The following is a 13,567-nucleotide window of genomic DNA, read 5'->3' as shown; positions in this document are numbered from 1 at the left end:
GTCAAATACAGTATTTCTGCCCCACATCACTTAGGATTTGGCCCCTGGCACTGTCTGTGGTTCTACAGAACATGTAACCTAAACCCCTCAAAACTGATGTTTACATGCATTTCTTCAGATCTGCAATTCACTAGAAACTCAAAGCAAGTAACACTTGTTATTCATATAAGCCATTAATAAGACCCATCTACACCCCCTGGAAAGGAACTTCATTTTAACCTTTCTCCTTTTACCTTGAGGGAAAAAACCTCCTGATCTTCCTACTGTCCCCATCTTTTTCAAGAAAGAACAAGGAAACTACTTTGCTTCCACATGAGAAGAGGTTAAGATGTCCTGAGGAAACAGCTTAAGCATTACATGTGTCTACAGTAAATGCATTATCAGTATCCTGTGGCTGCAAGATAATGGGTCCAGTAAATTTCTATCTTGACAAATGTTTAATCCACTTAAGGGCAAAGGTAAGCACTGTACCAAACCCACCTACCCACCAGAGACCTCCCCAAAATGCCTCTGAGCTGGCTAGCATGAGACACTAGGTCCCTCACCCTAGCTCTGCCATCACCTTCATATGACAATTCCTCCCCTCCCTTCCTGGGCCTGCTGTCTCATCTGTATGGTGAGGGAACCAGACTACGACAAAATGATCTCCACGATCCCTTCAGCTCTGAAACACCAGGACTCCAAGCAATTGACGAAAATTACTATTTTTAATAGATGGCCCCAAGCTGGGATTACCCAGTACTGTGTGAAAAGCACAAAATCAACTTCATGAACAGTGAAGTCTTAACTACAAGGGAGGACTATCTTTCTGAAAAGGGAAGGGAGAAGCCTAGCAAATCTCTGTACTTCCATTCATGCTCCATCACTCATTCTTAGACTTTTTGGTCTCAGGACCCCTTTATTCTCTGATAAATCACTGAAGATGCCAAATAGCTTTAGCTGATGTGGATTACATCTGCTGATCTATACTATAATAAAAATTAAAACTGAGAAAAATTTAAAAATATTTAATTAAAAAATAACAGTAAGTTCATTGCATGTTAATACAAATAGTTTTTTTAATGAAAAAGAACCCTATTTTCCAAAAAAGAAAATGTGGTAAGAATGGCACTGTCTTTTTTTTCCCCCCAAATCTCTTTAGTATCTCACTTAACAGAAGACAGCTGGACTACCTACTTCTACGCTGAATCTACTGTTATGTGTTGTTGTTGAAATTTACGAAAAAAATTTATTTTCTCACAGACATGTAGTTGGAAAAGAAGGAGTATTTTAATGGCCTCCACAGACAATTATGGCAATTTTCCTTTGACACTACTCCAAAATGCAACACATGTTAATTTTTTAGAAGTTACCTGCAATGTGGTCTGGGCACAGTGGCTCACATTTGTAATCCCAGCACTTTGGGGGGCCAAGAAGGGTAGATCACCTGAGGTCAGGAGTTCGAGACTGGCCTGGCCGACATAGTGAAATGTCGTCTCTATTAAAACTACAAAAATTAGCTAGGCGTGGTGGCCCCCGTCTATAATCCCAGCTACTTGGGAGGCTGAGGCAGGAGAATCGCTTGAACCTGGGAGGCAGGGGTTGCAGTGAGCCAAGATTGTGCCACTGCACTCCAGCCTGGGCAACAGAGCAAGATTCTGTCTCAAAAAAAAAAAAAGGAAAAATCCATTGGTGATCTTGCTCTTTCAATGGACCTTTTACCCACACAGAACTCCTAACATCATACTTTGGTTGAGTTTATACAGATCTTCCAACTCTAACATCTTCATTATAGATCAATAATATCAAAAAGTCACATTTGTTAATATCACCACTTATCTCATCAGAAAAGTCTTCAAGTAGAGGGGCTATCAGGCTCATGGCACTGGACACAAGTTTTTTTTTTCCTAATTTTGCTTGAAAGTTTGAATTTTATTCTGAGCGAGAGATATGTATTGTCTATTGTTTTCCTTGAGGTAATGAGCTGATTTCTTTCATTTTCAAGAAAATGTCTTACAAGTAAGTACTCGGGTCTGAACGACCTACAGTTTGTTAGTTGTTCTTTCTAGTTCTATGAAAAAAAAAAAAAAAGCAAGTTTGGTTGACAACTCAAACAATCACTTAAAGTCTTTGCCTTGAGACAAGTAACATATTTTGGTACTCACAGAAGTACTTCATGCATACTTCCCATTTTGCCACACAGAATATTAAAGACCTATACCAAAGGTTCTCAAGTTTTTAAAGGTTAGTAATCCTGCCATTTCATCAAAGACATTCTTAAGTGAAAAGGGCTTTTTTTTTTTTTGGCGCATGTGTGGCAGCAAAAAATACAATGACAACTAGCGTAATTTGGTGCCATGCTTTGATTCATTCTACAGTGCAATTTTACCCACCATTGCTTCTACATTATAAGTGCAAATATCCACAAGTGAAAAGGCAGATAACATCTGGGTATTATTATGAAGATAGTTTTAGCCTCATAGACTTCTTGAAATGGTCTTGGGAAGTCCAAAAAGTGTGCAGACCACATTGTGCAAATGACTACTCCAGCTCACCTTTAGATAGCCAGTTTCAGTCTGCTGGTTTCAGTTTGCACGGGGAAGAAGCACGGAGGATTGATATATATAATGGAACTCAGAGGCGCAACTAGAAGAAAAATTTTCCCAACAGCATAAAATGAGGCTGTCTTCAAAGCAGTCAATAGCTTGACAATATCAAGTGTTAGTAAATAACCTCACTGAACACACTAAGAAATAACTCACAGGTTGGGCATGGCACTCATGCCTATAATCCTAGCACTTTGGGAGGCTGAGGCGGGTGGATCCCTTGAGTCCATGCGTTCAAGACCAAATGGGCAACATAGCAAAACCCTATCTCTACAAAAAAAAAAAAAAAAAACAGGTAGCCAGGTGCATGCCTGTAGTCCCAGCTACTTAGGAAGCTAAGGTGGAAGGATCACTTGAGCTCAGGAGATGGAGGTTGCAGTGAGCCATGACTGTGCCACTGCACTCCAGCCTGGACAACACAGCAAGACCCTGTCTCAAAAAAATAAAAGGAAATAACTCATGAAACTCATGGAAGTGTTTGGGGTTCCTATTTGCACCCCCTAACTAGGGCTTTTTACTGAGCCCTTGACTGCTAGAAGAGCCAGGTGTGTGCATGCATATGTGCAGTAGGTGTAGAAGTACTTCCATGTATTTTGTTCCTTGGCAAACTAGATAAAAGGGTGGGGCAAAGCAGAAATATAATAGGAATCCAGCTCAAAAACTTGTCCCTAATACTTCCTACATATTAAAAGATTAATTTAGGTAAAGAAGGTCCTCCAAATCAACCTCTACCTTAATCATACCTGGCATGTTTTCTACATAAATGCTTGCATGGATCCTATGCCCCAGGCTGGAAGTACTCAACCAGTCCTCTAAGCCCTAGCAAATTACTTTATCTTGTACCACCTGTAATGGGACTGTAATACCTGCCATCAACTACAGATGGGCTTTCCTGGTCACCTACATTGTATCACAACATCAGGGCAGGAAGGGAACCTTGGAACAAAGTGTATCCTGGAAAATGTCACAATACAAGCCCGAGGAAGTTATCTTCTGATTTGTTCGATTTCCAAGAAACAAGGACATATTTTGAATTGACCGTTAATTATAACATGATGTAGAGATAAAAGATATATTCAGAATAGCTAACAGGCATGCATCAGCTTTCACATGTCCACAACCTATGAGCTACTATCCTAAAGTTGCGAGTTGGTAGGTTTTGAGCTTCAGAGAGGTCTCTCTAAAAATAAAAATCCAGATCCCATCTGGTAAGTATTGCTTAGACAAGTTGATATCTGAGATCAAAAAGGAGCAAAGATTGCAAAGGAAACTACAGAGAGGGGAGCTTAAAAGTATCTTACGATAACGAGCATGACCTCTGAAGGGAAGCCATCACATGCCATTGGCTGTGTGTGGAGCTGCTTCTGCATGGGGGCTGCCAACGCTGATAAGGTTGGAGGAAAGAGGGGCAGGGTGATCCACACTGCTGCCAGCTGTGCCCTAGGCAATCTACCACCAGCTAACTCCCACTGCAGGCTAATGGGGAATCTACAAAAACATACCCCTGAGAAATAAGCCACAGAAACCAAATCTTAAGAGGACTGGTTGAGTACTTCCAGCCTGGGGCATAGAAATCAGCTGGTAGTGGTGATGGGCCGGGAATGTGGACAGACCACATCTTCTAGTTCCACCCCAGTTCACAAGAGAAAATGCTCTGTACCAGCAGACAGTGCACGCAGAGGGAGCTTCTCCAGTGATGAGCTCCAGGAGAAGCTTCCATGGTCCGCTTGGGCAGTCATCAGGAATGGCCCAAGTCTAGGACATGAAGGATCTCTCAGTAAGTCACACTCAATCCACAAGGACACACAGAAAGGCTGATAGCTAAGCTTGCGGAATAAACAGAAGGGCTACAAAAGCTGAGATGCTGGGACACAGAGAAATGTCAGAGGTCTGCTGAGATCAGGAGTAGCTGGGAAACTCAATGGAATAGCAAAACTTCCTCTGAATTTTCTAATTCAAGTGGTGAGCCCCACATAGCCAGCATAGCTTCACAGTGGAGTCCTCAATTTTTCCTTACATTTGGGGAAAGTGAGACCTGAAGAGGGCCAAACTCAGCCCAGATGAGTCTGGGGTTCCAGTTTCTGGAGACAAGATGTAAGCCCTCTTTGGAGAATGCAAAGTCTATCTTTCCTTTCCTATCAACCCTGAATTTTTTAAGTGCAGAAGTTAATTCTCTCTTCCCACTTCTTCAGTTCAAACAAATAGTGACTTGGTGATGAGGCAGAAGTCAGGGGGAGACTTTGCAAAGGAAGCTCCCGATGATGCTTGGAGATTATTTGGGGTTCTAGCACAGATGACACAGTTCTAAATTAAAAGAATGTCCTCTGTAGAAGCTTTTCTTAAGTCCAAGCTCTTACTTGGCACCAGCCTTGTGGGGCCAACACAGCTGAAAGGAACAAAGAATAAGAAACTGCCTAGAGAGCGGCAGCCCAGGAAGGCAAATCTCAGCGCAGTCGCTCACCCAATCTCTTCATTGCCGACCTTCATCTGTAAAGTGGAGGACTGATGAAACTGGGGAGGAAAAATAAGTCCCAGGGAGACTTAGGAACACGAATCCCACCCGGGAGAGGAGAAGGTAGCAGCTACTCACGTTGTGCTGTTGCTTTGACCGAAGCGCTGGTAGGAGCCCGGGGAGGAGAGGTTGTTGAGACCTTCCGACGGGCTCTCCTCGGGGCTCACGTCCGTGGAGCTGTAGTCGTGGTAGTCTTCATTCCGAAGTCTCTGCGTGGACATGGCAGCTGGGGAGACAGGGCCAGCATTAAGACCTCCCGCAGCTGGAGCCTTTAGCTCCATGTTCGGGGTGGCCTCTGGGGTAGAAGCTGTCATTGTCGGAGTTGCTCACTGTGACAGCTGCGCTATGGATTAAGTATGAAAGTGCCTGGTACCAAGGGAAATGGAAAAGTGCAAAGTACACAGGGGCGGGCTGAGTTTACCTGACTTCTGACTCCCATCCTTCCCATTGGTATACTCGGTGCTACACTCATCAATTTCTTAATTTTCCAGAGTACAGCTAGACAAGGCAGAAGTGAGGCACTGCTTGGGAGGAGTGGGCGAAAATGAAAGAGAAGGGCTTCCTGGAAGCATTCTCCATTCCATAGGTCAGGATTATTGACTCCTTTCTCTGAGCTAATTTCTTGGACCTTGTGCAATAGTTCGATTATATATATATATATATATATATATATATATGCACAAGCTCTTGCGGGGATGGAAATCTGGGTATTTCTCATTGTATACTATGTTTCCTCTGCCTTCAATGCAGAACATGTTTCACTTAAGAAATCCCCTCTGGGCCAGGTCCGGTGGCTCACGCCTGTAACCTCATCACTTTGGGAGGCCAAGATGGGTGGATCACCTGAGGTCCGGAGTTCGAGACCAGCCTGACTAACATGGAGAAACCCTGTCTCTACTAAAAATACAAAATTAGCCAGGCGTGGTGGTGCATGCCTGTAATCCCAGCTACTCAGGGGGCTGAGGCAGGAGAATCGCTTGAAACCGGGAGGCGGAGATTGCGGTGAGCCAAGATCGCACCACTGCACTCCAGCCTGGGCGACAAGAGTGAAACTCCATTTCAAAAAAAAAAAAACCAAAGAAAACAGAAATCCCCTCTGGATCATCCAATTCTGCTCAAACTCCCACCAAATCCCAGAGCCACACATGCCGTTCTCTTTCTCCCTGCTGTGGCCACAGGCTGATCCTATACTCTTTGGAGGCCACCAGTTAACTCTTATACCCTGACCCTGGGACTCCTTTCTTGCTGCCAACCTGAGTATCGAGAAATGGTAGCTGAAAGTAGGTCAGAGGAAGACCAGGAACCTGAAGGGTGCGCACCCTGGCCCTTGTCTCAACATTTCCCGTCCACAACCCTTCTTCCTTTTTATTTTTAGAGATGTGCTCATTCTTAAAATGGTGAGAGAAAAAAATTCTCCTTTCAATGTGTTGGGAGGATGGTGAGAGTGGTGTCCCCTGGGTGAATTTACTCAGAAATACTATTAATACTATACAAAAGAGAAGAGCAAGGGCTTCTTTAAGATACACAGTAAGGACACATCTTGGGAGTGATGTAGGCCCCTAGGATCCTAGAGACCATTGCTAAATGAGCCTTCACAGGTCCCTCTAAGCCCCACTTTAAAGATGAAGAATCAGTGCTAAAAGATGAAGTAACCTGCCTTGCGACAGCTAGGTAGTGCCAAGCAGAAAACGTTCTCTCCTGACCCCCGTCTGAATCTGCAAACATCTACTCTATAGAGTGCCAGCTGCTATGAGAGAGTCTTACAGCACAGGGAAAGAGCCAACTTCCTGCTCTTCGAAAACCAAGTGACAAAAAAGGGGTACATTAATATTAACAATGACAAGAATCCTCCCAACACTTGGCAGACTGGCACAGCTGCTTGCCCATGAGACTGTCCTCCGGCATGGGGCTGGATGCCCACCCTAAGCCTGGGCACTCTATCTCAGCTACCTTGAGAGGAGACAGGATCTCCAACTGCTGTCACAGCACCCCACCCTGCCCTGACACCCAGCACCACCTGCCAGAGGATGGTGCTCCGCCGAAGCCTCCCCTTAGGTCCAGTCCCAGGAGACTCCTTTGGAAACATCCCAGCCTGGCACCAGAGAGATCCATGGGAGATCACATTTTCTCTCACCAGCTGCAATGTAGGAAGGACCCCCAAGCTATCTCACAAGGGAAGTATCTGGCAAAATGCCAGCAAAGAACTTGGAAATCCCAGAGAGGATCCTGCCTAGCTTCACTGGCAGAGCCACTTGGCTAAAAATCTATGACAGCTTCATTTACTCATGAGCTAGAGGAATTCAAGGACACCATCCAGCTCTGGGGCATATAAACTCATTAGAGGGTGGGGAGAAAAAAATGTCTCTGAAGTATCTTAACACCAGCATTGACACCTCTTGCTATATAGGCATAAGTTCGTAAGTCAGTTTATAGGTACATCAGGAGGCCCAGGCGCCAAGCCTGCCTCTGTCAACAGTTTGCTTAGTACCTCTGAACCATTTTCAAATGTGCAAAAAGCACGGGGTGTAAACTAAAATACCTCTCAGTCCCCTCTAGCACTGACATTCTAGGCGTCCATGAACATAATTATTTATGCAAACAGCAGCTGAGTGCAGTATCTCACACCTGTAATCCCAGCATTTGGGGAGGCCGAGGTGGGAGGATCACTTGGGCCCAGGAATTCAAGACCAGCCTGTGCACCATAGTGAGACCCTGCCTCTGGTGAAAAAAAGAAAAAGCTGCTAATTTCTGGTCCCAACATACCAAAAGCATCTGAAGATAGAACCTTCCAAGTGAATCTTGTGAGAAAGAAAAGAAACTTTTTATCTGAGGAATCCCTTTAAATTACAGGTCCAGAGAGGCACTAAAATGTGACAGCAGTCACGTCTCTCTCCCGCCTTGAGTTAAATAATTACCTCTTGAAGCCACTTGCTATGTGGGTTCTAGACTGACACCACTAAGTCATACAATGCTAACACTGGACATCATAACTCATACCCTATAGTCCAACAATGTACAGCCCATCACTAATCCATGCTATTTTTGTAAACTGATGAGAATTCCCGTCATATCACTTTGTATCAGTCCTCTCCTTGTTAGCTTTTGCCTTTAAGAACCTGTGGTAACAAAGGCCGAAGGAAGCACTCCCCCAGGCAACTTGAAAGTGTGTCCCGGGCAGCTGTCCTCACTTTGGTTCAAGTAAATTGTTAAAAATTGCATTTTGTGTCTCAGTTTCTTCCTTTAGGTTGACACCTATATATTACTGAAGGTGAAAGGATGAAATACAGGGACTCATAAGTTGCCCAATCCTTCCCTAGCAACCGAGAAACCACTCTGTTGCCTACTTGGTACAGATGTTCAATTTATCTCAAACACTGTAAAGAGCCTTCTTTATGCTGTGTATAAAAACTGAAGTTACCTACTGCAGAATATTGCTAAGAAAACTGCTCAAGAAGCAGCTGAAATCTACAGAAGGTCCAATAAGCCTGCAGGATATGGAAGATGTGGCTTAGCAACTGCATGCATACTGAAAAAAGAAAAAAAAATTCTGCTTGGGAGTTCTGGTTGATGACAAGCTCAACAGAAGACAATAATATAATCCGAGATACCAAATAAACCAACACAATTCTAGGTTGCATTAGGACATGAGAGAATCACGGGTGGACATTGGCTCCATCCATCCCACATGCTAGTATGGACATTGGCTCCATCCACTCTACGTGCCAGTAAGTGGACATCTGCTCCATTCACTCTGCATGCTAGATGTTACACATGGGTAGATATTACACAACTCAGAATTGCCAGACAATGTGTTCTCTTCCAGGTAGCATGCTATAAAGGGGATAACGACAAACTGTGGTATATCCAGGGGTCAGAACTAGGGTCAAGAGGGGTAGGAAACCAACTAAATGAGGAATGGTTGAAAGCACTGAGAAGGTTCTACCTAGCAACTTGAGGGGTACATGACCTGTCTTTAAAAGCTGTCACATGGATTAGACTTGTTATTTGGAGCCTCAAAGGTCAGGCAGAGCTAGGATCAGTACGTGGAGAGTCAAGAGGGCTGATTTTTTGCTAGGCATAAGGAAAAACTTTCTATCAAAGACAGATCTGTTCCAAACAGAGCAGATCACTCTGGGAGAAAGCCTGTTCCCTTATCCCTGAAAAAAATCCAAGCAAAAGTCCTTTCTCAGAGTGGTTATATAAGGATTCAAGCATCAGACGGTGGGCACAGCTACTCCCTGGAGTTCTTTCTATGGCTCTTTCTGGAAACCAAGGTCTCCTCCTGCTGCTCTCTGTCTATCCCCATGAGTGCCGGCATCCATGGCCACGCTGCCCTTGGGCTCCCTTTGATGAAATCTGATAATCAAGTCTACTGCTGCAATCGCCAGTTCCTGCCCTATGGGAGATTTTAATGGTACCTAGTAACTGTCCAAATGAGGGTTGTACTATGTGATAGTTGAAGGCAAGCTTGTCCTTTAGATTCTCGAGGACAGTGAACAGAACACAAAGTCAAAATCTCCAGTAGATATTTAGACTCAGAAGAGTGAGCAACTAAGTAAGAAAAGTCTGCAAGTTTGATGGCCAAAAAATAAAAATAAAAAATGTAAGTGTATAAACCTTAAAACATTTCTTTCTTTTTCCTTTTAGCTGTGTAAATAGATAAGAGTTGCTCTTCAATCTACAAAATATGCCATTTTTAACTTGGCACTAAAAATGAGCAGGTGGAATCACTTTGTGCAATGGATGCAGTATGGAAAATGTATGTGCAAATTGAATTATTTTTAAAAATAAAGTACATGTTACTCTATTTTTAAAAATAAAAATTTGCAGGTGTTAAATTTTCCAGAAGTGGGGAATTTTAAGGGGAATTCTACAGTGATTTTTTTTCAAGGCAAGGCCAGAAATTTTTCTAATAAATTCAAATGCTGATGTTCCCATTTTAACAACATGGGATTTAGGACTCAGGAGAACATAACCTGGCTGTCATTCTAATCCCAAAGTTGTTTTCTTATTTTGATACAGAATTGAGAAGATTGCATTAGATGACTTCTAAGTACACTTTCACTTCTAAAGTTTCAGGATTCCAATGTCAATTTTTTAGTGACTGGGTTTGTTCAAAATAAAGGAGCATTAAGACTTAATAGATGGTAACATATTCTAAAGTTGTACCATCCAGTACAGTAACCACTAGCCATAAATAGCTATCTTACACTTGAAATACAGTTGGGTAAAACTGCAATGTGCACACACTAGATTTCAATGAACTGGTACCAAAAAAATTGTGAAATATCCCATGAATTAATAATCTTTACACTGATTATATATTGCAATAATATCTGGGATATATTGGGTTAAAATGAAACATACTTCAATAAAAAAAAAAAAGTAGATTTCTGAGTCCAACTTGATTCCACCTGAGCATTTTATTTTATTTTATTTTATTTTTATTTATTTATTTGAGACAGAGTTTCAATCTTGCTGCCCAGGGGAGTGCAGTGGTGCGATCTCAACTCTCTGCAACCTCCGCCTCCCAGGTTCAAGCAATTCTCCTGCCTTAGCCTCCTGTGTAGCTGGGATTATGGGCGTGCACCACCACACCTGGGTAATTTTTTTGTATTTTTAGTAGAGATGGGGTTTCATCATGTTGGCCAGTCTGATGTCAACCTCCTGACCTCAGGTGGTCTACCCACCTTGGCCTCCCAAAGTGCTGGGATTAAGGCATGAGCCACCACGCCCAACCTATGTTTTGTTGTTGTTGTTTTGTTTTGTTTTGTTTTTTGAGATGGTGTCTCCCTCTGTTGCCCAGGCTGGAGTGCAGTGTCGTGATCTCGGCTCGCTGCATCCTCTGCCTCCTGGGTTCAAGCGATTCTCCTGCCTCAGCCTCCCGAGTAGCTGGGATTACAGGTGCCCACCATCACACACAGATAATTTTTTGTATTTTTAGTAGAGATGGAGTTTCTCCATGTCGGCCAGGCTGGTCTCAAACTCTTGACCTCAAGGGATCCACCCATCTCAGTCTCTCAAAGTGATGGGATTACAGGCACGAGGTGATTTATTTTTAACTAGCTTCCTAGGTCATCTTGATTATAGGTAGATTTATATAAAGCACTACAAAAAAACATATGATCTTATTATGTAGGTACCCTAGGCCTCACCTCCTACCAGAATTCATGCAATGGTGCTACTTGTTTGCAAGCTAAAAGTGTCATCCATTATTCTCAAACAATTACACTGGTTTGGACTTTGTAACTCAGAGCAGCAGTAAATTCCCCAGATGTATTTTCTCCTCTCTGTCGATGGAATTCTAAAAACATGAACAAGGACACAGACTGTGTTGCTATGTGTGGTCTACAGGGAGGGAAGTAAAATGGTTTGACTTCTACATAATTTGTTTTTAAAACAGCATTGGATAGAATTCCATCCAACTTACCAGAGCAGAACATTCCATAAATTGAGACTTTTTCCTGCAGGAGTCTGATGCTAGAACATGCACAGGGCAGCTGCTGACCTCAGCAGGTTCTGCACAAAGCAGCTGCTGAACAGGCAAACGTGCACACTTTTACTCACAACCATGAAGACCACTAAATGTTAGGGCCAGGTATAACTTTAGAGAAGATCGACCTCCAGCTTCCTTCTTAGGGGTCAGAAAACCAGGGTCCACACACAAAGGCTGACTCATTCACGGCCCAGGTAGTCAAAGATTTGAGATGAGAATCTAGCAAACCAGCATCCCAGTCCAGTGTTCTTTCTACCACACCTTAAATTATATACCCTCCTTAAAATCTCCCTGCAAACAAAGCTGGCCTCAGAGCCTGGGGCAGGATTAGGTCTGCAGTGGGTATTCTTCATAATAAAAAGCACCTGAGTTTGTAGTCTGGTAGTGTGACTCTGAGCAAGTTACTTCACCTCCCTTTGCCCCAGTCTCCTCATCTGAAAGATGTCATTAATAACAGCTACATCACAATATTGTTATGAAGATAGATAGGAGGAAAAAATAAATAAATGTTAGATATGTTGTCTGGAACATAATAAAACCTCATTAATGATAGCAGTTGTGATTATTACTACAGATAAGTTCAAGGACAGGAAGTGAGAAAAGTTCACTAAACAAAGTCAGCAGTATGGGCTCCATTTAAAACTGGATTGTGGAGCCAGGTTCCTATCTTGCAGATGGCTATCTAAGTGGTATGAACATCTCAGTAACCCACAGACAGTTTTCCTAACTTCACTGAAAAGGAAGGCACAGAGGGGCTCTTCCTACTAGAGATAGTCATTAAGAACTAGCCCTGGGGCCAGGCCTGTTGGCTCACATTTGTAATCCCAGCACTTTGGGAGGCCAAGGTGGGAGGACTGCTTGAGCTCAGGAGTTCAAGACCAGCCTGGACAAAATAGTGAGACCTCATCTCCAAAAAAATAATAAAATAAAATAAAATAAAATAAATAATAATAAGAAGTAAAAAACAACTAGTCCTGGGTGTCAAGGCTTCCAAGAGAAATGTTTTGGGGGATTTTTAAACAACCCAAAATGCAGCACCATGTGGTTCCTATTTCAGCCTATTTACAATGCCCCGTGTATCAGCCCCCATGCCCATTAAGCAGAGGCTACCTTTATGTGCTCATCACAGTAAGGCCTGGCCAAAGGAGAGAGGTACAGGATTCTTTCAAGGCCTGGGTGGAGGTAAACAGACTCAGTGAGAGTTTCCTCTATGGGAAACAAGAGAAGGCCTGGATGGAAATAAACAGATTCCATGTGAGTTTCCTCCATGGGAAAAAGAAAAGCTGGCCCAGGTATGAGTAGTGTTAATCAGTCATGCACTTCAGAACGGGTTATCAGCACCAGGCCAGGAAAAGCAGAAACAGAAGACTATTCACTCCTCTGACCTTTGAAGAGGTATCAAGCATTTAAAGAACTGAGACATTCACTAGAGGAGAGAGGGTGGTGATTAAAAGAGAGAAAAAACAGGAGTACTTAACATGAGAATAGTTACCTGAGACAAGGTTATCAATAGAAACAAAGTAATCACAAAACTGGACGTTTGCTCCATCCACTCTACATGCCAGTAAGTGGGCATCCGCTCCGTCCACTCTACATGCCAGTGAGTGGACATCTGCTCTGTCCATCCCACATGCTAGTAAGTGGACATCTGCTCCGTCCACTCTACATGGCGCACATCTCCATCCACTCTACATGAGTAAGTGACATCTGCTCCATCCACTCCACATGCTAGTAAGTGGACATCTGCTCCATCCCACTCTACATGCAGTAAGTGGACACTGCTCCATCCACTTCTTACATGGCATGGACATCTGTGCCCCAGAATCCACTCCACATGCTAGTAAGTGACATCTGCTCCATTCACTCCACATGCTAGTAAGTGACATCTGCCCATCCACCTCCTGCAGCATGCTGGTCAGTGGACATCTGCTCCATCCATCCCAGATGCGGTAAGTGGATATCTGCCCTGGCCCA

The 13,567-nt window shown here is 43.3% G+C and overlaps 1 protein-coding gene across 7 annotated transcripts in view; it reads right to left on the bottom strand.

The window, feature by feature from the left end:
- Positions 1 to 13,567, bottom strand: part of SLC36A1 (solute carrier family 36 member 1) — a 61,491-nt gene that overhangs the window by 34,451 nt on the left and 13,473 nt on the right. For 4 of the 7 annotated variants that reach the window (XM_009209429.4, XM_009209430.4, XM_003900394.5 and 1 more), the window contains exon 2: positions 5,176 to 5,323. In XM_009209429.4, coding sequence (XP_009207693.1) covers positions 5,176 to 5,318 — 143 coding nt within the window. In that variant the 5' untranslated portion in view covers positions 5,319 to 5,323. Of the gene's footprint in view, positions 1 to 2,534; positions 2,840 to 5,175; positions 5,324 to 9,064; positions 9,069 to 13,567 lie in introns of those variants that run through there. The other 3 variants (XM_031666554.1, XM_031666556.1, XM_031666555.1) reach the window with 3 other exon arrangements.

The sequence above is a fragment of the Papio anubis genome, chromosome 5 (genome assembly GCF_008728515.1).
Source record: "Papio anubis isolate 15944 chromosome 5, Panubis1.0, whole genome shotgun sequence".
In the NCBI taxonomy this organism is placed as follows: domain Eukaryota; kingdom Metazoa; phylum Chordata; class Mammalia; order Primates; family Cercopithecidae; genus Papio; species Papio anubis.
The sequence above is the reverse complement of the archived record's forward strand: the minus strand, read 5'-3'. Positions and strand labels throughout refer to the sequence as shown.